Source organism: Lissotriton vulgaris, chromosome 3_1 (genome assembly GCF_964263255.1).
Source record: "Lissotriton vulgaris chromosome 3_1, aLisVul1.2, whole genome shotgun sequence".
Lineage (NCBI taxonomy): Eukaryota > Metazoa > Chordata > Amphibia > Caudata > Salamandridae > Lissotriton > Lissotriton vulgaris.
Genome location: NC_141689.1, coordinates 1341159031 through 1341181290, shown reverse-complemented (window position 1 = coordinate 1341181290; position 22260 = coordinate 1341159031). Strand labels below are relative to the sequence as shown.

Here is a 22260-nt window from a genome sequence, read left to right as displayed (position 1 = left end):
CTCTATAAAACACTAAAATAAATAAATAAATGTCCGGAAGTACCGCAGGATCAGTGGGCTAGTAGGTGGCCCGCACAAGTCCACGGGAGCCACCACCGAGGCCGAAGATGGGCCTCAATGCGAGCACGACCAGTCTATGTCCCTCCCCCAGCTTCACTCCATGGGTTCACCGGTTCTGGTACCGATGCCGTGCCACACTAGTGCAAGACCCAGTCCTGCAATGCTACTGGGCCCTTGGGACCCAAGGGGATCAACTGGGGGTAACATTAAGGGTTGACCGGACGGACGGAGACCACAGTGCTATTTCCTCGCTAAGTCCAGTTGCCCTGTCTCACTGCAATCCCCCTTGAGCACTCAGCAACAATCTGTGCACTGGCTCTCAGAAAGCTCTGAGTCAAGAATCAATTACAGGCAATGTTTGTGGTACTATCTGGAAAATCAACAGTAAAAACCACCCACAAGACCATAAAGCAGGCCCACAAACCTTTGGGGGGGAGGGGGGTTGAACGGCCCACACATTGACCTATCAGATAATCCCATTGGCACTGCATGATCGCACTATAGCCCAGTCCGAACCTGGCTGTAGCTGCATAATTGGGTGACACAGGATGATGAGATGCTCTTAGAAGGTCCTTTGTTTTACATTACAAGACTAGCTGCAACATGATTTTCTCACATCAAGTATTGCTCTTTAATATAACAACTGGTGCTTGCATCAAGGATAAATACTTTTTATTAACCCAAGGAGATGAACTTACATTTTTTTTATACATCTTACTCCAAGTTAATCAACGTGGGCACGTTTCAAATACGTTCTCCCATACAAAACGTTCGCTAATAAGCTAAAATAACATTGACAAAGCCCCTTGATCATGCAAAGGCAAAACCTACTGACTTTGTCAATGCTTTTTAGGTATCAGCTAGACAGCACTGTCTCTTCGAGACATGTTGTTTACAATAACTGGGCTACAGCCCGCCTAATAGGCTTACTATTTGTTCCCTGCAACTGCGCTCTCGTACGCATCATTTCCGTTTGTCCATGACATGCATGCGTCTATCAGAAGGAATAGATTAACTTTATTTCTGTCCCTCATGCCGAAAATGCTACCAGAGAGAAGAACTGCAGGAATGCCATTGGGTCGCTGAGTACATACAGAGGACTCGGCGAGCCATAATAAATTAACATGTCCCCTCCCCTCAGCAGAGCCTGCGTTGAAACTTCAAAGCGGTGATAAATCCAACTGCCCGAAGCAGGAGTCATCTCAAGACTCCCGCGCTAACAGGGGAGGCATGAACAGCTGCTGGATGGCATTCACACTGTTTCAGCCAATTTTAGGGGGTGAGCGTACAGAAAAGAGAAACATCGTCTCACCCCCCATGAAGGCTGCTATCTCAGCACTACAGTAGATATGCTGCATGCATTCCAAGTTAATTGCAATCTTAGCCCCGCAGAGATCACTGGACAAAACAGTCAACCGATGTAGACTGTACCCCACACTCAGCTGGCCTGTGAAGACAACAAGCATTCAACTTTACATAATTCAACACTACGCCACACAATTCCACATTACACAAATCCATAACACATATTTCCATTACACACAACACATTTCAACATCCGTGCCCTCTGTGGGCCGGTTTTTTTCTCCACACCATACAATTCAACTCCACATCATACATCTCCATGCCACATAATTTCCATTACAGGCCACATATCTCCACTTCACATAATATCACTCCACGCAACATATTTCAACTCCACTAAACATAACTCCACTTCAACCTACATAATTACACCTCACACCACAAATTTACCCTCCACATATATCCACTCAGCTCCAAACACATAATTACACTTCACAAAATTCAACTCTGCAGCATTCCACATAATTACACCACACAATTTTACAGCACACAATACCACACAATTCCACACCATGCAACATAATTACACTGCACATACCTAAAAGCTCTTTGAGTGTTTGAACTTCCTCTAAATGCACCACATTTGAAGCACTGGACAGAAATAGAATCTGATAAGGGAATATAAGCAAAATATCAAAAGAAAACATAACAAATTGTGTTACAAGATAAACATCAAATAAAATAAAACTATAACGAAAAGGTATTAGTTGTGAGCTGTAAATGTCATCACAGAAAGGCAAGGTGTTAAAAATTGGGCCTCTGGTTGACAGAGGTATGCACTCTGTCGCAGCAGGAACCACAATTCTAGCCAGGGTAAATTAAAACGCACCCTAAATTATCCTGTGCTCACGCTCCGGTAGCTTGGCACAGAGCAGTCAGGCTTAAGAGGCAATGTATAAAGAATTTGTGCAACACTTCAAATAGTAAACCAGTGAAAACACCACAAAAAGACTTTGCAACAGGTTAGGAAAATAAAGAATAAATGTATAACTAAAAACAAGAACAAAACTTGGAAAAACCAACAAGTAAAATTCGAGATATGAATTTTCAAAGAATAAATATAAAATAGGGCTTAGAAGCAATAAGCGCTTAACTGAGTTACATGGTTGGACTGGACTAGGACAAAGTCAAAAGTTCAGAACGACTACGATGGAGTGCGGGCGGATACAGGGACCCGCCAAACCGAACTACCTTGATCTGGGATGCATTGTTGTCAACCAAAAAGGAAAGTGCCGACGAAATGATGTCTTTGTCGAGCCACGTCTTGGATGAAAAGCGTCGATTTCCTTCAATCAACCGGTGCGATGCGTCGATTTAGAGTGCAAAGCGCTGGTTCTGAATGAGGTACGTTGATTCCGAAGGAGATGCACTAGTTCCGAAGGCAATGCGCCGGGTTTGCTCCACGCAACAACGAGGATGCACTGGTTATACAGGGGGGGCTCCTCCATTAGGACTGAGGAGCATCGCCACACTGCTTTCTTGCAGTGCGAAAAGCAGAAACATAAAATGATAAAACTACCAGGGTAGGGTAGGAGCGGCTTGCCCAATGCTGCTGCAGGCCCGACTGTTTGGAGAATGGAGAAAATGGCCTCCCCACAGAAGCCTGGCTGATCGGCATCCCCACGCCATTGCAGCTATGTGATTGGCTGAGGGAAGGGAGGCTGCCTGCTTCCTGTTCCTGGCAGGGGAGCAGGAAAATGCGGGACCCGGCCAGGACCTGAGACAGCGCGGGACCCATGAAGGTACGTTTAAAAAACAAAAATAAACCCCCCTAGCACGAGACACCCCCACCCTCGAGTCATGCCGGCCGCGACTGATTGTAAATACAGCTTTCATTGATAGACTGACTGCACTTTTTTATTATTTTGTTCCGCCCTTTGGACCTCATGAAGCAGAATGTGTTACTGACTGGAGCCTCCCACATCCAGATAGTTTATACTTAGAAGCAACCAAGAGAGTTGTGAAGAATCAGTTAACAGTGCATGTGGACGGGGAGGGGGTTGTGACTTACCACCTAACCTGGCTGAAACATTTTAGAAGGCTGCAGGGCCCGAGCGACACAATCCTGTGTTATCGTAGTGTGCCAAGCTCCATCCGGGCCCCATCCGGCAGGCCTGAGTGCTGCGACAGTCTGGGCTCTCCCGCAGATGGTGGAGTGACCGAAACAGTCCTAGTAACGAAGTATACTAGCAGCGGGACTTGTGGGGCAGCCGCCATCTTCCGAGGGAGCGAGGTCGAGATAACTGAGGACCACGGTGAGAGGCCCCGAAGGTGATTTTGCGATCCAGCGGTACTCGTCGAGTAGAGGAGACGCCTCTTGGATGCCCCTGCAACCCCACCGGCTGATTGAATGAGTGATTTGCCACGTGTGCCGAGAGCCTGTCCCGAACGACGGTGCCTGCCCGGAGGGGACCGTCATGCCATCCAGCTGGGACTGTGCTTCCTCCTGGGAGTAGCGAGAAGCCGACCCCCGGCACGGATGAGGAGACTCAACGGGTGAGGGAGGGGGCGCTGCCAGGGGTAGATTGGCAACTGTGGGCATTCGGGCATCGGCCGAAAGGCCGGTGTCTCAGTGCCCTCTGTGGGCCGTTTTTTTTCTAGGAAAGGGGAGAAAAAAACCAGCCCACAGAGGGCACGGAGACAGAGAAATGCAAGCAGCTTAACTGTGCCGCCGTACAGCGATTATCAGCTGTGGCCTCTCCTTCACCCCCTGCCCTGCAAAGCAGTCACAGAGGGTGGGCTGGGGAGGGTTGATTGTTTGCAAGAATCGGCCTCCCTGGGGGCCAGGTGTTGCTCAGGCCTTTGAGACATTTTCACCTCGGCCCCCCTGGGGCCCACGCAGCCCAGAAACAGTGTTAATCTTAACACCTCGCCCACAGCCCTTCACATTCAGGGCATAGTGGGCGAGGAAGAATGGGTCTCGCTGTGGGGGCCAGGTGATGTTTGGAACTCGCACCATCTTCACCTCAGCCTCCCCCTGGCTACCATGGATGACTTAGCAGCTGTGTTTTGTGCTCCCCTGCCAGGACATTGCCCTGAGGTCTGGAGGGCTGTTTAATTTACTAATTGCAGGGGCCTTACTGCTGTTAATGTGCTCCTGAGCCGAAGGTCTGGGAGGGCTGAGTAGGTTAGTAATAACAGGGGCTTTGCTGCTTTTCATGCGCTCCTATACTGGAGGGCTCGAATAATTTTGTGACAGAAAGGGACCTTGATGCTTGTTTAGTTGCTCAGCATGTAGGCCATTGTCACCTTGGGCGTGTGCCTTGCTCAAGAACAGAATCCTCCCACTTTCATTCCTGGTCTGTGCAAATGGTGTTTCATGAAAGGGCACGCCCCTTGAATGTGGGCCACACCCCTTAAATGTGAGCCAAGCCGCCTTCACTAGACGCCATGTACAGACACTTCCTTAAACGACCTTCCCTGTCCTCAGATCCCTGTAGAAGCGCGAACAAATCTAGCACGTCCCATCACAAGGGCTGAAATAAAGGCTGCTATCAATGGGCTCCTACGTAATAAAGCACTGGGACTGGATAGTCTACCAGTGGAATTTTTTGCTACCTATTCCGAGGTTTTAATTCCACAACTAGAGGTCCTATACAATAAATCGCTCGACTTGGGTCACCTTCTCCATAACTCCGCCCAGGCCCTAGTGGTCTCATTACCCAAACCGGGGAGGGACGCAGCAGACATGACAGGCTATCGCCCGCTATCACTGTTGTGATAGACTATAAAAAATTAAGCATGACCTTGGCAAATAGGCTCCTTCCCTACTTACACAAGTTAATACACATAGATCAAAGTGGATTCATACCAGCACGTAGTACATCCTTAAACATCAGAAGGCTACATCATATAATGGCAACAAACCTTGAACATCTCCCAATCGCCGGCTGAATTGCACTCCATTTGAGGCAGGCATTCAATACACTTTCCTGGGCTTATATCTTTAAGGCCATTGCAAAGTTCGGTCTGCCCCTCGAATACCTCCGTTGGCTGTGCCTGCTATACCCCCCACAGCAAGAGTCCGGACAGGCGGACACATTTCATGAGAATATCAGATATGCAGGGCCACGCAACGGGGGTGCCCCCTATTCCCACTGCCGTTCGTACTAGCGCTGGAGCCGCTGGCGCTTTGGCTGCGTCAGGTGGCTAACCAACTTGGGATACTAGTGGGCAATTCCACACATCTAATATCTGCATATGCGGATGACAATTATATATGTGCAAGATCTCCTAGGCGATATAGACCCTATCCCAAGAATTTTTACATGGTTTGAACATATATCGGGCCTCTCGCTATTAATGAAACAAAATCGAACGCCTTTTTTCAAAGCCACGCAAGCCCCGAAGAGGTTGGCTTTGGGCCGCACTCATTACCAGTGGCACAGCACACTTTCAGATATCTTGGTATACCTCTATACCGATCCCAGACAGACATGCTAGAAGGTTACTTTAAATAGGGCAATCGGTGGGATACGCTCGAAGGTCACCTTTTGGACCACACTACCTCTCTCAGTCATTGGGGGAGTGGCGGTGTAAAAAATGGTGGACCTCCCCCTGCTCCTATATTACTTCACCAATTTGCCGGTCATAGCACCACCAGTCACTTTCCACACAATAGACACAGTATCTTCGGACCTTGTTTGGGGAACGGAACGGCGCAGGGTGAGCCTTAAAAAATTGCAGCTGGGGACATGTAAAGGGAGGTTAGGGTACCGGACTTTCAGGCGTACTATTACCCATGCCAATTGTAATGGCAATCCTGTTGGACGGTGGCCCGCAACCTGCAAGAGATCGGATTCACTGCACAAAACATTGACCAAGGAACCCTGCACACATTATTGCTACCAAGGTATAAAATTCCCCTGGATTCGCCTTCTCTACTGCGTACAGCATTACTGTGCTGGAGGAAAGCGCTGCAATATACATTCCGCTGCCCCCCCCCCCCTTATGCAGGCAACATTCCGCTACTGAGGATCCTGACGCCAAATGGAAGGCTTACGAGGCACAGGATTAAAGCATGGTCAGACGAAGGGGTGGACACGGTAGGAGCGTTATTCAACAGCGAGATTTTAATGGACCATGAGAACTTTGTACATGAAACCGGGGTGCCAAACCATCTATACATGTTACATGCGGCGATATCGCAATATGTAAAGAAACATAGGGGCCCCCAGTGGGAGGAACCCCAAACACACGAATTAGTTAAATCCCTATACTACATGAGACAAGAGTGCTACCTCATCAAATGGCTTTATGTGGGCGTCCGGGCTCCTCAATGTCCTGCGAGCTAAATGGATGAAAGACGTGGGTCAGGAGATTTCGGACAGAGAATGCTGCTATATTGGAACACCAAAAAAAAGGGACCCAAAATGCAAAATTTAAATGTATACAATATATGGTCATACACAGGGTCTAGCTTAAGCCACCCCACCTACAGTTGATGTTCCCAAATACACATCAATGCCCTAGATGCCAGTTGGAGGAAGCAGATTTAATACATATGCTGTGGGAATCCCCGTGCCTGAGAGGGTTTTGAGGGGAGGTCCGACGTCACTTGGAGGCAGCCACACGCGCCAATATTGCTGACTCTGTGTTGGAGTGCCTATTTGGCCTACGTAAACGTCCAGCCTCACATAAGGTACAACTCCAATTCTATGGCAGGACCGGAGGCTTCTGATTATGCTTTCTCATTTCTTTACTGCAACAACAGCAGCCAATGAAAATGAAAGTACACATGTAAAAAATAACATTTCTCATGAGGCTTTGAACCACGCCTCTCTTACAACAACCAATCACAATGGTATCATGTCTATAAATCCTGGAGACACTACTCCGGCCTCCTCTTTCTTTGCTGCTCCGCAGCCCAGATAAGTGCTCTTTCCTTTTCATGTTTGCTCTATCACTTGTGACTTATGCCTTTTGCATTGTTTGGTACCATTGATTACTGTTCTTCATTACTCGTGTATACTTGTATGCTTTGATTCATCGCTTCGCGCTCTCTGTTGGCACTGTTTATTCGTAAATTGTCCGAATTGCTCTTAGATTGGGGCCGGAGCTTCGCTCCGTTCCCAGTCCCCCTTGGTGGCGCGTGTTGCGCACATAGGCCCGTCCAGCCCTTTCCCCCGATCTCCATTCATCGCTGCCCGCGGCGCACGCTTCGGCTAGCCGCACTAGTGAGGGGTTTAGCCCCCCCCTCGGGGAACGAGCGTACGTCGGAGCCGTTGAGGCCTTACGTACGTCTCGGGGAGCCCGCGCACGCCGAGTTGGCACGCGCAGTTCTCGAAGGTGCCAGATCGACGCTCTGCCCCCGGCTGAAGTGGGGATCGACGCAGCTTGGGCCAGGAGCCGTGGGCGATTTCCGTGCTTTTGGCAGCTTACATTGGTTTAGGCGACGGTGCCTACCTGCTTGACCTTGCCCTTCCAGAGGATTCAGAGACGTTTTCGTACTTTTCTCCGATAGTCCTAGAGTGGGACTGTATTTTGCCCTTGTTTTTTCCTGGTATTTCCGGCTCCTGCGCCTGGCACCCCCCACCATCGACGCCCCTGCTTGGGCTGGTCTTTTGCTTCCCGCTGGGGATTAGAGTTGGAATTTTCGGATTCCTGGTTACGATGGCAGACACTGAGTACTGCGAAGAGGAGGATGCTGCGTATGGTTATCAAGGCCATCAAGACTTCTATGAAGGGGACTCCATGGAGGAGATCATAGACAAAAAACTTGATGCCAAATTGGATAAAGCCCTTTCCTCGGCCCTCTCCCCTTTGGCCAAGAAGTTGGATTTGCTGGTCCCGGGTAAGCCGATGCCCGCTCCGGACAAAGAACCCCTTCAACCCCCCCCTAAGAAGGCGGCTCTTGACCTGTCCTGGCCTCATGCCCAGTCTTATGAAAAACTTTATAAGTCTAAGGAGTCCCGGTCCCAGGACAAACCTGTTACCTCTCCCCCCAACTCCCCCCTGGTTGTCACCACTACGGATACTGGCACCGATACCGATTCCTCGGATGCCGCTCCCCGCAAACGCACTAAAAAGCGCAAGCCCACTTCACCGGTCATTCCCACTCCCTTTTCATTTGATCCGACGGACATTGTCCACCCCAGATCATCCGACTGGATTCCCCCTCCTGCTGTGGCGGCCTATCTGGAGACTCATCTCCGCAAGGGATTCGACAAGGAGGTTCGTTCCCGCCTGAAATCTGAATGCCCACGCCCTGATTTACCCCACAAGGTGGCTATCACGCCAGATAAAGACCCCTCCATGACCACCTTTCTTAAAAAATATAAGAAGGACCCGAAGAAAGGGATTTATCGCGCGCTCAGGGCGTGCCAAGATAAGGTCCTCGACCTTTCGGGCCCGTTGGCGAAGATCCTGGAGTTGGCCCTGCAGGCGCAAGAGACTGGTGTCGCCATACATCCTGAGGTTTTGGCGGGCTGGGCTCAGAGGGCCATTTGTATGCTTGGGAACGCGAATTGCGCTCTTGCCTCTGAACGACGGAAATCCGTCCTTCTCCGAATCGACCCCCAACTTGTGGAATTGGGTTCCTCGGAACCGGGTCCTTTGGCGGAAGGACAATTGTTTGGGGACAATTTTGTTAAGGACATTGCCAAGTTCGTGAACACTTTTGCTTCCTTGGACAAGTCTCAGGCCTCGCTGAAACGTGTTCTGCATCAGGTCTCTGGTAGGGCAGGGCGTGGCAGAGGACGCTCGACCGGCCGCTACTCAAATCCCAGTCCTCAAAGAGGCTACGCCCCTAGACGGTGAAGAGGGTACACACAAGAACCGGACCAAGCCGGATTTTACCCGTCCCGATCACGCGGCTTCAGGGGCCGCTATAACAAAGGAATCAATCGAGGCTACAAGAACTTCGATAACCAATCTTCCGGTAAGTCCCTCTCTTCCTTTACTTCCGTTAGGGGGAAGATTGCGCCATTTTGTCAAGAATTGGGCAGTTCTCACTTCAGATGTGTGGGTCCTTCGGACCGTCCAGGGTTACGAGATAGAGATGGTGTCTTGCCCCATTCAGCCCTCCCCCCACCCCCCGTCCTCTCCTTTTTTCCCATCTCGAACAGAGTTTTATAGACACAGAACTGGACGAGCTTTTGGCAAAACAGGCCATTGCTGTGGGACCCTTCCTTCCGGGAGGCTTCTGCAGCAACGTCTTTCTTGTTCAAAAGAAAGGAGGCGGTCAGCGCCTCGTGTTGAATCTGAGAGACTTCAACCCCTTTGTCAAGTATCGCCATTTCAAGATGGAGGGCATCCATCTTTTGCGAGACCTTCTCTTAGAAAACGACTGGATGGTCAGACTGGACCTGAAAGATGCCTACTTGACGGTCCCAGTCTGCCCATCACATCAGAAGCTTTTGCAGTTCCCCTGGAAAGGGCGTTGGTTTTGTTACGAGGTACTTCCTTTCGGACTGTCCTCAGCCCCTTGGGTGTTCACCAAACTGCTCAAGCCAGTGGTCTTCCCGCCTCCAGGAGATGGGAGTTCGGCTGATTGTCTACCTAGACGATATGCTGATCCTGGCCCAGGACCGGTCCCTCCTTCTCACTCATTTGGAGTGGACGACGTCCTTATTGCAGAATCTGGGATTCGTGATCAATACCAAGAAATCGGTGCTGATACCGAATCGGCAGATGGAATTCCTGGGCTTCCTGATAGACTCGGTCTCGGCCCAGCTTCTCCTTCCCCTTTCAAAGATCAGGTCGATCAAGAGAGAGATTACAGCTACCCTGGGCAAAGAGAAGATTTCTTTGAGGGTATTGGCACGGATTGTGGGCCTTCTGGCCTCGTCGATTCAGGCAATTTTTCCCGGCCCTTGCATTACAGAGCTCTGCAGAGACTCAAGATCTTTTACCTGCAAAGAAACTTTCATTACGATCATTTGATCCCTCTCTCCCCCGAGTCCAGGGAGGAGCTTCAATGGTGGCTGGACCACATGTCGGCCTGGAACGGCCGAGCTATTTTCGGCGCGGCCCCGGATGTGGTGGTGGAATCCGACGCCAGCCAGTGGGGCTGGGGCGCTCGCTGCTGCGAGTTTGCCACAGGAGGACGTTGGTCTGCAGACGAACTATCACTTCACATCAACTGTCTAGAGCAGTGGTTCCCAAACTTTTGACTCCTGAGGACCCCCACTGACTCACCACTGGAAGTCGGGGACCCCCAGCAATTTGTATGATTTAAATTTCAAACATTAAAAGAGTAATTCGAAAAAAATAAACACACGTTTACACAAAATCAAATACTCGAATTACTAAGGATTTTAGTATTTTATATTGAAAGAGTTTGCAAAAAATGGGAAAATGTAAAGGGAAGATTGGTGCTGCATCTCTGTGATTAACTTTTAAATAGTTTGTTTTATTTCACAGTACAAGGCTCCTGCCAGAGTGGAACCCCAAAGCAGCCAAGGCAAGTGTTTTGAGACCAGTCCCCATACAGTGCACACTAAGTGCAGTGAGTGGCCTCTCACCCCCAAGAAAACTTAGGAATCAATGGTGCATTCTACAACACATTTATCATTATATATTGAATTGTATTAGCTTTTAAAGAATAGTAAATGATGACCTTAATATGCACCAGGATACAACTATCTTTATTGGGGTTCTTCAATGATTCCCTTATTGTCACCCTTCAACAGTGCCTCTCATTTCTCCATAGCACATCTGTCACATTTATTTCATTTGTTTTATAGCATCTCTCATTCCATTGTAGGATGTCAGAGCACATTACATCACACACATATAAAGACAATGAATCATATGTGTAAATCAGTGTAGAGAAAATGGTACATAAGGCAAAGGGGACTACAAGGTGTAGGATTCACATGTCATGCATACTGGTAGACATTTTTAAAGAGTGCTTGTCTGGAAAAGCACAAACTCAGGATTCAGAACATAACACAGTGGTTAGCATTGACTTTAACAAAAAAAATGTATTTCCACCCAAATAAACCCCTAAGCAGCATCAGGATAAGGAAAGACTGGAAAAAACATAAGTTACTAACTTGTACCATGCAGTGTGTAGGCAGCTCTTTGATGACAGGTCACCGTGCTAGATTATGATTGTCTCTTATGAGCTGCAGAGTAACAAAAGAATCTCTGTGACAAAAACAGTAACCAACTGACCTATGCACATACAATACTGTTTTTTAAAATGCATGTTATGCGTTCTTTGTAGCAGGCATATTAACCCTCTGTGCTACATTAGGTAAGTGAAGCCTGCCTCAGGACAAAACTCGCATCTCTCTGCAGCAGGTACATTAATCACTGGTGTTATCTTGACACTTTTATTGTTGCTCGAAAACTGCTAATTCTACAAGGAACTTGGCAGTTCTTTTGAAACTGCTGCCTGGGGACCCCCTGGGCATGTGTCACGGACCCCTGGGGGTCCACGGACCCCAGTTTGGGAAACACTGGTCTAGAGCTTCTGGCAGGGTCCTTTGCCATCAGATCTATCTCACCGCTGAAGAGCAACTGTTGTATTCTCCTTCGGATGGACAATGTCTCCGCGGTGCGATACATCAATCGACTAGGCGGGACGAGGTCCCGGATGTTGGTGCACATTGCGAAGGAATTCTGGCACTTCTGCCTGGATCGCAAGATCTCCGTGGTGGCGGAATACCTTCCCGGGAAACTCAATCAGGTAGCGGATTGGCATTCCCGATTTCTCCGGGACTCCAGCGATTGGAGACTCCATCCATCGCTGTTTTCCCGGATCATGTCACTACGAGGCCCATGTCGGATAGATCTGTTTGCCTCGCGCCTCAATGCCCACCATCCCCTGTTTTACAGTTGGAGGCCGGACCCAATGGCAATGGGGACGGACGCGTTCCTTCACCATTGGGGACAACAGAGGAATTATGCGTTTCCACCGTTTGCACTGATCCCGAGAGTAGCGGCGTTGCTGCGCCGACAGGAGGCGACGGTTGTGTTGGTAACGCCTTATTGGTCGACTCAGTCGTGGTTTCCCACACTGTTGGAATTGTCAATAGACCTCCCCTTCCGGCTCCCAGTCTTCCCAACGCTTCTGCAGGACCCAGTGGGAACGTGCCACCCCCTGGTCCTGCAGAACCAACTGTCATTGATTGTATGGACGCTCTCCGGAGACATGAACGCCTTGCAGGCCTTTCACGAGAGGCTTCCAGTTTTATGCAGCAGGCGTGGGGTCCTTCCACCCGAAAACGATACTCTGCTTCTTGGAAGAAGTGGGTGGGTTGGTGCCTTTCAAAACAGGTGGATCCCGTGGGATCAAATATAACCGAGGTACTGAACTTTTTGTCAGAGTGCGCGACTTCTGGCCTGGCTTACAGGTCGGTTAACAACTTCAGGTCTGCTATTTCTGCTGGTCACGACCACATAGATGGTAAACCTGTGGGGATGCATCCCTTGGTATGTAAGTTGCTTAAAGGTGTGAGTGTGGCCAACCCTCCTCGGCCCAGGTATTCCACCATGTGGGATGTTAATAAAGTGTTGAATTTGTTGGAATCCTGGCCCGATAATGTTGATTTGTCGCTGAAACAGCTTTCTGCCAAGCTTACTATGTTGTTGTGCCTCATTTCATGTCGGAGGGTTTCAGATGTCAGAGCTTTGGACTTGGCTGGGAGGATGTTTTCACCCCAAGGTGTGTCCTTTGTCATTACTAGGCGTACCAAGACCATGTCCCGTTCCGTTGATTATCCAGCCTTTCCTCATAACGGCAAGCTGTGTGTTCTTCAATGTCTTAAATGTTATGAGGAGCGTACTAGTGTACATAGGATCGATCATCTGGGGCAGTTGTTGATATCTATCCAGAAACCGTTCAAGCCAGTCGCTGCTGCTACTTTAGCCAGATGGGTTAGGTGGATCATGTCGGAAGCCGGCATTGATATTTCTGCTTATGGGGCACACTCTGCGAGGGGTGCGATGCCTTCTAAGGCTTACTTATTGGGTTCCCGCTTGGAAGACATTCTGAAGGCAGCTGACTGGTCCTCAGATTCAATGTTTAAAGTGTTTTATTACAAACCGATTCCTCATGTTTCTGATGCTGTGATTGACGAGCTTTAATGTGAGCTTTGAACCAGCATAATTAGAAGCCTCCGGTCCTGCCATAGAATACAAAATTTTCTAGCTATCGCGACAAGAATTTTAGATTCTATTAAGGACACGGAGGCGAGGATTATCCCACCCGTTGGGACTGTTATGCAACTGTTGTTGTTTACGTGGTTTTATCTAACAGTTTTGCCCACCCTTACAACGATCTAGGTTGTGGTGGAAATTTTTCTCAAAGTTCCTTTTTCTGTTCTAGGGAACGACTCCAACAAGAGTTGAAGACCGCCTGTGGTTTTGGCTGCCGCTCCTTCCGGATGGAGGATTTCCTTCGCTGTTCAGATTTTCCCTGTTGAGACTTCTGGTGGATCTGTTTTTTCCGTTGAAGAAATAAACTTGTTCAGTGTGACGAGACTGTTACTGACTGTTCGCGCAAAGAAAGAGGAGGCCGGAGTAGTGTCTCCAGGATTTATAGACATGATACCATTGTGATTGGTTGTTGTAAGAGAGGCGTGGTTCAAAGCCTCATGAGAAATGTTATTTTTTACATGTGTATTTTCATTGGCTGCTGTTGTTGCAGTAAAGAAATGAGAAAGCATAATCCTCGCCTCCGTGTCCTTAATAGAATCTAAAATTCTTGTCGCGATAGCTAGAAAATTTTGTATTCCTTGACCTTGCACTCATCATAGCCAAAAGATCCCTAACCATGAGATGGAAGTCATCAAAACCTCCAACGACATACACCTGGCACAGTGAAACGCTACATTGGGGCTGTGCAGAAAGCGCTGCTATATGTCTGAGAGGAGGCCTGTGGGCTCCAGAAGAAATAGATATCCATGGAATGGGATGTCATGTTAGAAGCATTTAAAAGTGTAGATCCTGATCTCACACCTACAACCCCGAACACACTATAGGCAACTCTGGGCACACAGGAGTATACTGAACAAAGGATTAGGCTAAGGGGCACAATCAGTATAAAACAGACGGACATGCAAATTGCACTTGGACGTACACTATACATTAATATTGTGAAGTTTGCTGGAACACAGTTGGGAGGAGGGTTGGGTAGTTTATATCATATAACATTTGCCTACATTCATGATATCTGCGAAATTAAGGAAAAGTATTATGTACATGTACGACATAAGATTCTATGATGACCCAGTACTTCTTTGCAGAGCACTGTCACTTATAACTACATGATATAACATTGGACAATGCAATGTACAGGCTTTTTGTTACTGCCAAGTATGGCGAATATAATTGGAAAACCAATAAAGTCTGTTAAAAAAAAAGTGCATTTGGACTAGTAAAGTTGCCAAATAGGGAAGGAGTAATAAGACGTCCACAATATTATGGTTGTATCTAATCCATCAACAAATGTATTGCTTAAATCTGGTTGTTCAACCAATATAAACCCACCTTTTTGTCGAGGCTTGTATCCAATTTCAGGTCAACATACACAGGTTGTTTTGGGTAAGTGAAGTCTAATTGCTGATACTTTTTCAACATTTCAACAGCATTCTCTATCTCGTAGATGGGCCATCGATAGTATTTATTGACATACACATCATCAGTGGGTTCCCATGCTGTCAAGCCAAATGGCTTATGCCGGCTTCGGTCTTGTCGCTTCAACTCAAGTTCTTCTTTAGAGAGCCTGACCGCCACAGCCTTCACATTATTTGATCCTTTCTTTGTGACTCTTTTGAAAAGGGAGAGAAAAATAAAATTCAGTCTAGAAAACCATATTATCTCAATTGCTGCTGTTGTCTAGATTTCTAATTGTTATGCTGCATAATCCCTGCATTCACAAAGCATCATATATCTGGCTTACATTACAATTATTTTCTTGCGGGTTTAAAAGGGAAGCAACACCAAATGAATTTAAAGAGTGAGAAATGTTCTGAAGAAAATACACGGATTGATACAAGATGCAAAGACGCAAGGTCTGCAAGGTGAAGGGTAGAAAAAGAGATGTCATTAGCCAATTTATTTTGTATAGCAAAGAAAAGAAAAAATAAATATCAGATTTTGATTAGATCAATCACAAAGCAATGAATTCATTGTAGAATACAAAAGTTAAAAGATAGCACGCATCTTTTCACAGAGACCATTTCCGATTGTATGACATTCTTCACAAAATCCTGTGCATACACATAAAATCGCAATGTAAAAGTCTAACATTGTCTCCCTCGCGTAACCTATTACCAGGCTTTCCCACTCCTCGGAAACAAGGGGACCTTACTTCATTGTACAGAACCAGATACTGCCATGCAAAGCATAAGGGATATTCTAATAACGTATAAACAGTGTCAAATATGATTTCATCATGGGGCGCGCAACCAAGATGGCTGCACAACGGCGAAGCTCCGGCGGCCCGGACAGCAAATGTTAATTTAATCCGCTAAACGCTGTACAAAAGAGGGTGGTGATGGACGGAGCATCTGAATCAATCAAACACTCACACCCATTCAAATCAGTCTGACCCTGTGCCTCATGGGAACAGTCCAGCCCGAACTGCCAAGCCCCTTTTGTACCGCTTTTGGCCGCCACAAGTGTGGCAGGGTATGCTCAGACGTGAGTCCCTTGCTCACTTTGCCACTTGATTCAAGCAAGCCGGGCTGAAGACTGCTGGAATGCCAGAAACCGGTCCTCGGATGCTTGTTTCCAGTCCAGGGAAGACATGGCTTGGCAGTTCGGGCTGGACTGTTCCCATGAGGCACAGGGTCAGATTGATTTGCATATAGCCATGTCTGAACTGGGGTGGCAGAGTGGGCTAAAGAACGGTGATGGATTAAACCCAGATCTTTTGACTGGGTGTGAGTGTTGGATTGATTCAGATGCTCCGTCCATCACCACCCCCTTTTGTACCAATTTAATCAGCTAAACCACTGCTCTGAAGGGAGCTTGTCATGCTGAATTCATCTCAGACCTCAGCCAGGTACCCATGGACACATTAGTGAGATCAGCGGCTCAAGGAAGTACTGCAGAAGCCGACACTGAGTCAGCACGGATGCAGTGGAGTGGAGCGTGGAAAGTGGCAGCGGGCACGTCAACTAATTGAGGCCCGGGCCATGCAAAAGGGACAGGCCCAGACAGCAAATGATACTTTAATCCGCTAAACCACCGCTCTAAAGGGAGCTTGTCATGCAGAATTTATCTCAGAACTCAGCCAAGTACCCACAGAGACCTGCGTGAGATGAGCGGCTCAAGGAAGTACTGCAGAAGCCAACAGCGAGTCAGAACGGATGCAGTGGATTGGAGCGTGGAACGAGGCAGCGGGCACGTCAACTAAATGACACTGGGGCCGTGCAAAAGGGGCAGCCCAAACTCGCGGCGCTCCTGAGACTCTGCGACCAGAGGGGGGGGTGGGGGCATATGGCCCGCGTCGGCCCGGGAGTTCGGGCTGGAACTTCAAAAATCCTCACTACACAGGAGGTGAGGAGGATTCCATCACAGCCCAAGGGGGGGGGAAACAAACAAAGAAAAGAAGCCACATAGTGCAGGCAACCCCCCCACCCTGTTGGCCCTAGTCCAGACAGAATATTGGCCTGTACTGAAAAGTGCCCCCAACAGTGTTATAGTGGTGTGACTGCCCTCCACGAGTCTCGGCGGGAAGGAGCTGTTACTGCACCTCGTAGGTGGGCGAGACATACAAGGGAGCCACGGCTGGTACCCCCCGCCGACCTTCGTGGAAAGGTATAATACATTTAAGGGTGGGAGATGGGGCGCTGCACCCACATCGCAGTGGGGACTACCGGCCGGCAGGAAATCAAGCAATGTGCCCTACACAAGGGACAGAAAAATATAACAACAGCAGAACACCTTCTATCCCTAAGCGTGCACACTACTGACGCCCCAGCACTGCACAAGCGCATTTGGAGGGGGTGTGAACTGCTGGAGTGGCGCCCCATGAGCCTGGGGGAGCCAGAGGAATAGTCATCAGCCCCAGACCCATCAATCTGGCCCCCATCCCGCTTACCATTGGCGTGATTCGGCGGGGAAGAAAGGCGGTGGAGAGCAGCGAGAGGAGTCATCAAGGGGGAATTGGGCTGTTTGGCAACCTGCAGCTTTAGGTCTCTAGTCCCTAGTCCCCCAGTGCAGACTTCAGTACCGCCCCCAGCTCGCGGAGAGGAGGCTTAGGGCTTCCGTGTACTGTTTCTGCTGGGTGCTGCTGCTCCTGCTGGGGGTCTGCTGGTGCGGGGCCTGTTGCACAAGTTACTACTTGTGTAACAATATATCTGTAAGAGACATCAGTTAGTGATAGATTCCTTAACTTAGAATATCCCCAGGCGTCAGACTGGATCCGCAAACTTTCGCTTAGCAGTACCCCTGTGCATCAGTAGGTGGAGTCCTGGGGCTACACATCAGTCGCTGGCGTCGTATACACCGAGATGACGTCACGGAGACTACTTAGGCACCACCCATGAGCGCGGACATCAGTTCTGTACACAACTTTCCGCGCCAGGAACACAGAGCCATGCAAGATACTGACCATTGGTGCATAAAACTAGGGCCCTAAACAGGGATTACCTTAACCCTAGTAATCAGTTCGCAGAACGGGGAGGATGGGTGGGGCGTGAAAGAGACACGTTAGTGATAGATTCCTTCCCTTAGAATAGATAACCCAGCAATACCAACCCTGGTGGGTCCGCGAACAAAATGACACCAGGAAGTCACGGAGAACAGAACGGCCAAAGAAGCAGTCTCTCCGGACTTGACTGTCATGGCAGTAGTGCTTGGTAAACGTGTGCAGCGAGGCCCACGTAGCTGCCGGACAAATGTCCTGCAAGGGATCGCTGCATCCCAAGGCAGTAGGGGCTGCAGTTGCCCTGGTTGAATGGGCACGCAGCCCCACACGAGGCTCCTTCTTGGCCAAGGAGTAACATGCTTTGATGCACAGAACAAACCACCGAGAAATGGTCCGTTTGTGCACAGCCCAACCTTTTTTGGCTCCCACATAGCCAACAAAGAGCTGATCATCCACCTGGAACTGTTGTGTATGCTGCAGATAGAATGAGAGTGCAGGTTTTGTGTTCAGACTCGTAGAGCCTTTCCTCCTCCCTGGAAGGATGCGGAGGCAGAAAAAAGGTGGGAAAAGTGATGGTCTGCCTGATGTGGAAGGGCGTGACAACCTTTGGCAAGAAAGAAGGAAGGGTCCTTAGAACCACCTTGTCCAGATGAACTGAAAGGAAAGGAGGTTTAGAAGAAAGAGCCTGGAGCTCACTCACTCTTCTGGCAGAGGTGAGAGCCTTTGGTTTTTGCCCAGTGTCATATGCTGACGATACCCAGCTGCTCTTTCCCTTTGACCATCTTACTCCAGAGGTATTACATTCTTTCTCTGAGGGGATGAGAGCAGTTTCCCAGTGGATGTCTTTGAATATGTTGCAGTGCAATGTTTCAAAGACAGAGGTTATGCTTTTCGGTGAGGCTAAGATCTGCTGGGCTCCTGACTGGTGGCCTTTAGATCTAGGACCAGTCCCCGAGCCTAAGCAGATAGTCAAGAACCTAGGGGTACGTCTGGAACAAGAACTCAGCTTGAAGCAGCATGTTACCAACATTGTTGGATCTTGCTTTCGGACCATTGGATTGCTGCGCAGAGTTTTTCCATTGCTTCCAGACACCATCAGAAAGACTCTGGTCCAGGCGTTGGTTATCAGCCGTCTCGACTATTGTAATGGTCTCTTGCTGTCAGCTAATGAGGAGGATCTGGATAGGTTACAGGTTGTGCAGAACACCGCAGCCAGGTTGGTTCTAAATGCCCCTCCGAGAACACCTTCAAAACCTCTACTTGCCAGGCTTCATTGGCTTTCCATCCGTCAGAGAGTTGTTTTTAAGATCTGTTGTACGGTCCACAAAGGACTTCATGGTTTGGGTCCCTCCTATCTGGCAGACAAGTTTGTGCCGTATGTTCCTTCTCGTGCTCTACGGTCCAGTGACCAAATGCTTCTCACGATTCCTAGGATCAAGCGGGTAAGGCAAGGGGGTAAGGCTCTGTCTGTGAGGGGACCGAGGATATGGAATGGTCTCCCTCTCCAGCTTAGGCAGCTTGAAAACCATCTGGCCTTCAGAAAAAAGCTGAAGACGTTCTTGTTCCAGGTCTAACCACACAGTTTAAGAACTAGATTGGAGCCAGGGAATTCGATCTCCTGCAGGTTCAGCAGTCAGATAGCGCGGAGATACTCCCTTGGGAGTTTATTCAAGCGCTCTACAAACCCGCAAAATAAATAAATAAGAGGTGATAGCTACCAGGAAAGCTGTCTTTAAGGTGAGAAGACGTAAGGGACAGTTGTGAAGGGGCTCAAATGGAGCGCACATTAAGTAAGACAAGATTCAAGTCCCACTGAGGCATTATGTGGACCGTACAACAGATCTTAAAAACATAGGATACGTGGATAGGGTGCGAGTGGGGGACACATTGACCACACAAAATTTTCTATTTCCTCAGGTCTGCGAATAAAATTACACCAGAAAGTCACGGAGAACAGAACGGCCACAGAAGCCGCCTCTCCGGACTTGACTGCCACCAAGGGGAAGTCGAGGTTGAGGGCCTCAGCAGCCCGACGGAGCACCATCATGTAGGAAGTGCCCTCCTCCATCGTTGGCAGGGGTGATTAAACCCTGGGTCAGAAGAGACATCGAGATCGCCGGCGTCCTCCAGATCGGCCACCCAATCCTGCTCGGAATCACACTGCCGGGCAAGAGGGTCCTCAGATCCTTCCCAGTCCTCCTCTGCCTCCGGCGCCAGTCACGGCTGCAGGGTCTGAGCCGGAGAAGGAACAAATGGCTTCGTAAACAGCGCCAAGAATGGCGCCGGCCAGGGTCGTGCCATCGCCGCCTCCCAATGCGGATCCCAGTTCAGAACAAAATGGTCCGGGAACCGGGGCAAGGGTGGGATAAACGGCATCCCGTGCGGAGCAGAGGGTGGAGCCAAGGGCGGCGCCGAAGCCGGCAGTGCTGCACCACGTGGCACCGGAGCCAACCGCATAGGATCCTGTGGCGCCAGGGCTGGAGCCGCTGGCAGAGCCGCAGGGCCAACAGGGTCTGGACATGGGACCGTAGGGCCAGAAGGCGCGCCAGCGGGAGTCCGAGGCCTGAAAAGGCGGTCCACGGTAGAAAGAACCTCTTGCACCTGTTTGGGAGTCGCCGACGGACCCGGGTAGGGCAGATAGACCATGGGACTAACAGCCCCTTTCCCCCTAGTCTGCCTCCGAGGGGGGACGTCTGAGAGCGAACATGCTTCTTCGACTTCTTTTTATGATGTCGCTTACCGGAATACGAGGGCTAAGACTTGGAGCCTGAGAAGCGACGGCTCGGGTCCCGCGAGCGGTCCTGGGAACGGCCCCTAGACCCGAAGCAGCGGTTAGAGGAATGCCGAGTCTCCAGCAATTTCCGGCACCACTCCCGCAAGGCCTTCCGGGCCATGGCTCGACAGTCCCAGGAGTCGTGATCAGTCTCCAGGCAGTAGAGGCAAGCATCGTGGGGGTCCGCTACCAACATATTACGGCCGCAAGTACCACAAGACTTAAAGCTAGGCATCCCTACGCGCACCAGGAGAAAAAAGGGCGAGACAAAAAGTCTCAAAATAGTAGTCAAAAAGTGACTGAGGTACTTGCTCAATCCGGATCTGCGCTTGCTGGCACGGAAAAAGAAAACTGACGCCTACGCACATGGGTGGCACCTAAGTAGTCTCTGTGACGACATCTCTGCGCATTCGACGCCAGGGACAGACGCGGAGGTCTACTGCTAAGCAAAAATTTTGTGTGGTCAATGTGTCCCCCACTCGCACCCTATCCACGTACATATGCTCCATGTATGTCCATGTTACCATGTAATTCCTTTCCTGTGCCCGGCATAATAATGCCCCTGCATTTCCGTCTAACGTTGACATGTCAGTTATTAGGCCTTCCATGAATGAAACGTTAATTCTGCACTAAGGCCTGCATTGAAATAGGTAAACACTTTCCGCCTGCAGAGCATAGGGCCTAGCCTTTCTGTCTCCATGCAAGTGATTTACTGAACCCGTTGCCATAGTAGGCCCATGCCCCCACGTAATGCACGAAGAAATGTATGCACATACTAGCATTTAGTGATGAACGACTTCTGCTCGAGAGACCTTTATTTCAGACAATACATCCTCCAAACACAAGATATCAGATATGCCAAAGGTGCAGGTCGTTCTGACATCCCAGACTCCAGACTCCTCTTCTAGTGCTAAAGGCAACCCCCCAGCTCTCCCCAGTTACACGTCAATTACACGTCATGACTAGTTGCGCGCGCATGTCGGGTAAAGGTTTCTGCTGACCCTGCGGATCTCCTCCATGCATCCACCCACCTGTGACACTCCTATGACACGCCGAGTGAACACCCACGTGTACGCCTCTTTACACGCCTCTTTCTACGCCCATATGTTCTTATCTCTCTCTTTTCACTTGCTCCGCCTGGAGTGTTACGCCTACTGTATTCATTGCAATTATGTGATTTTACTATATATAATGTGTGATGTTAATAAACGTTAAGATATCCCTTCCTGAACCTTAGTGGTGATGGAACCAGATTCTCCCCTGGCTCGAGCCATTGGAATAAAGCCCTTTTGACTCAGATACCACGGACTCTGCCTCTCATTTTATGAGCTATTCTTATTGATATTAATGTATAGAAAAAGGTATAGGTAATTTAATTTACCACAGACCCACCACTGGGGTTGGTATTGCTGGGGTATCGATTCTAAGGTAAGGAATCTACCAATAACGTGTCTCTTTCATATGCACAAGTTACTACTTGTGTAACGATATATCTGTAAGAGACATTAGTTAG

General features: G+C 49.1%; 1 protein-coding gene across 1 annotated transcript in view; it reads right to left on the bottom strand.

Annotated features, from left to right (window-relative positions):
- MRPL1 (mitochondrial ribosomal protein L1) overlaps nt 1-22260 on the bottom strand; it is a 641951-nt gene that overhangs the window by 412621 nt on the left and 207070 nt on the right. The window contains exon 3 of the mRNA XM_086961813.1: nt 14866-15145. Within this exon, the coding sequence (XP_086817939.1) occupies nt 14866-15145 (280 nt within the window). The remainder of the gene's footprint in view (nt 1-14865; nt 15146-22260) is intronic.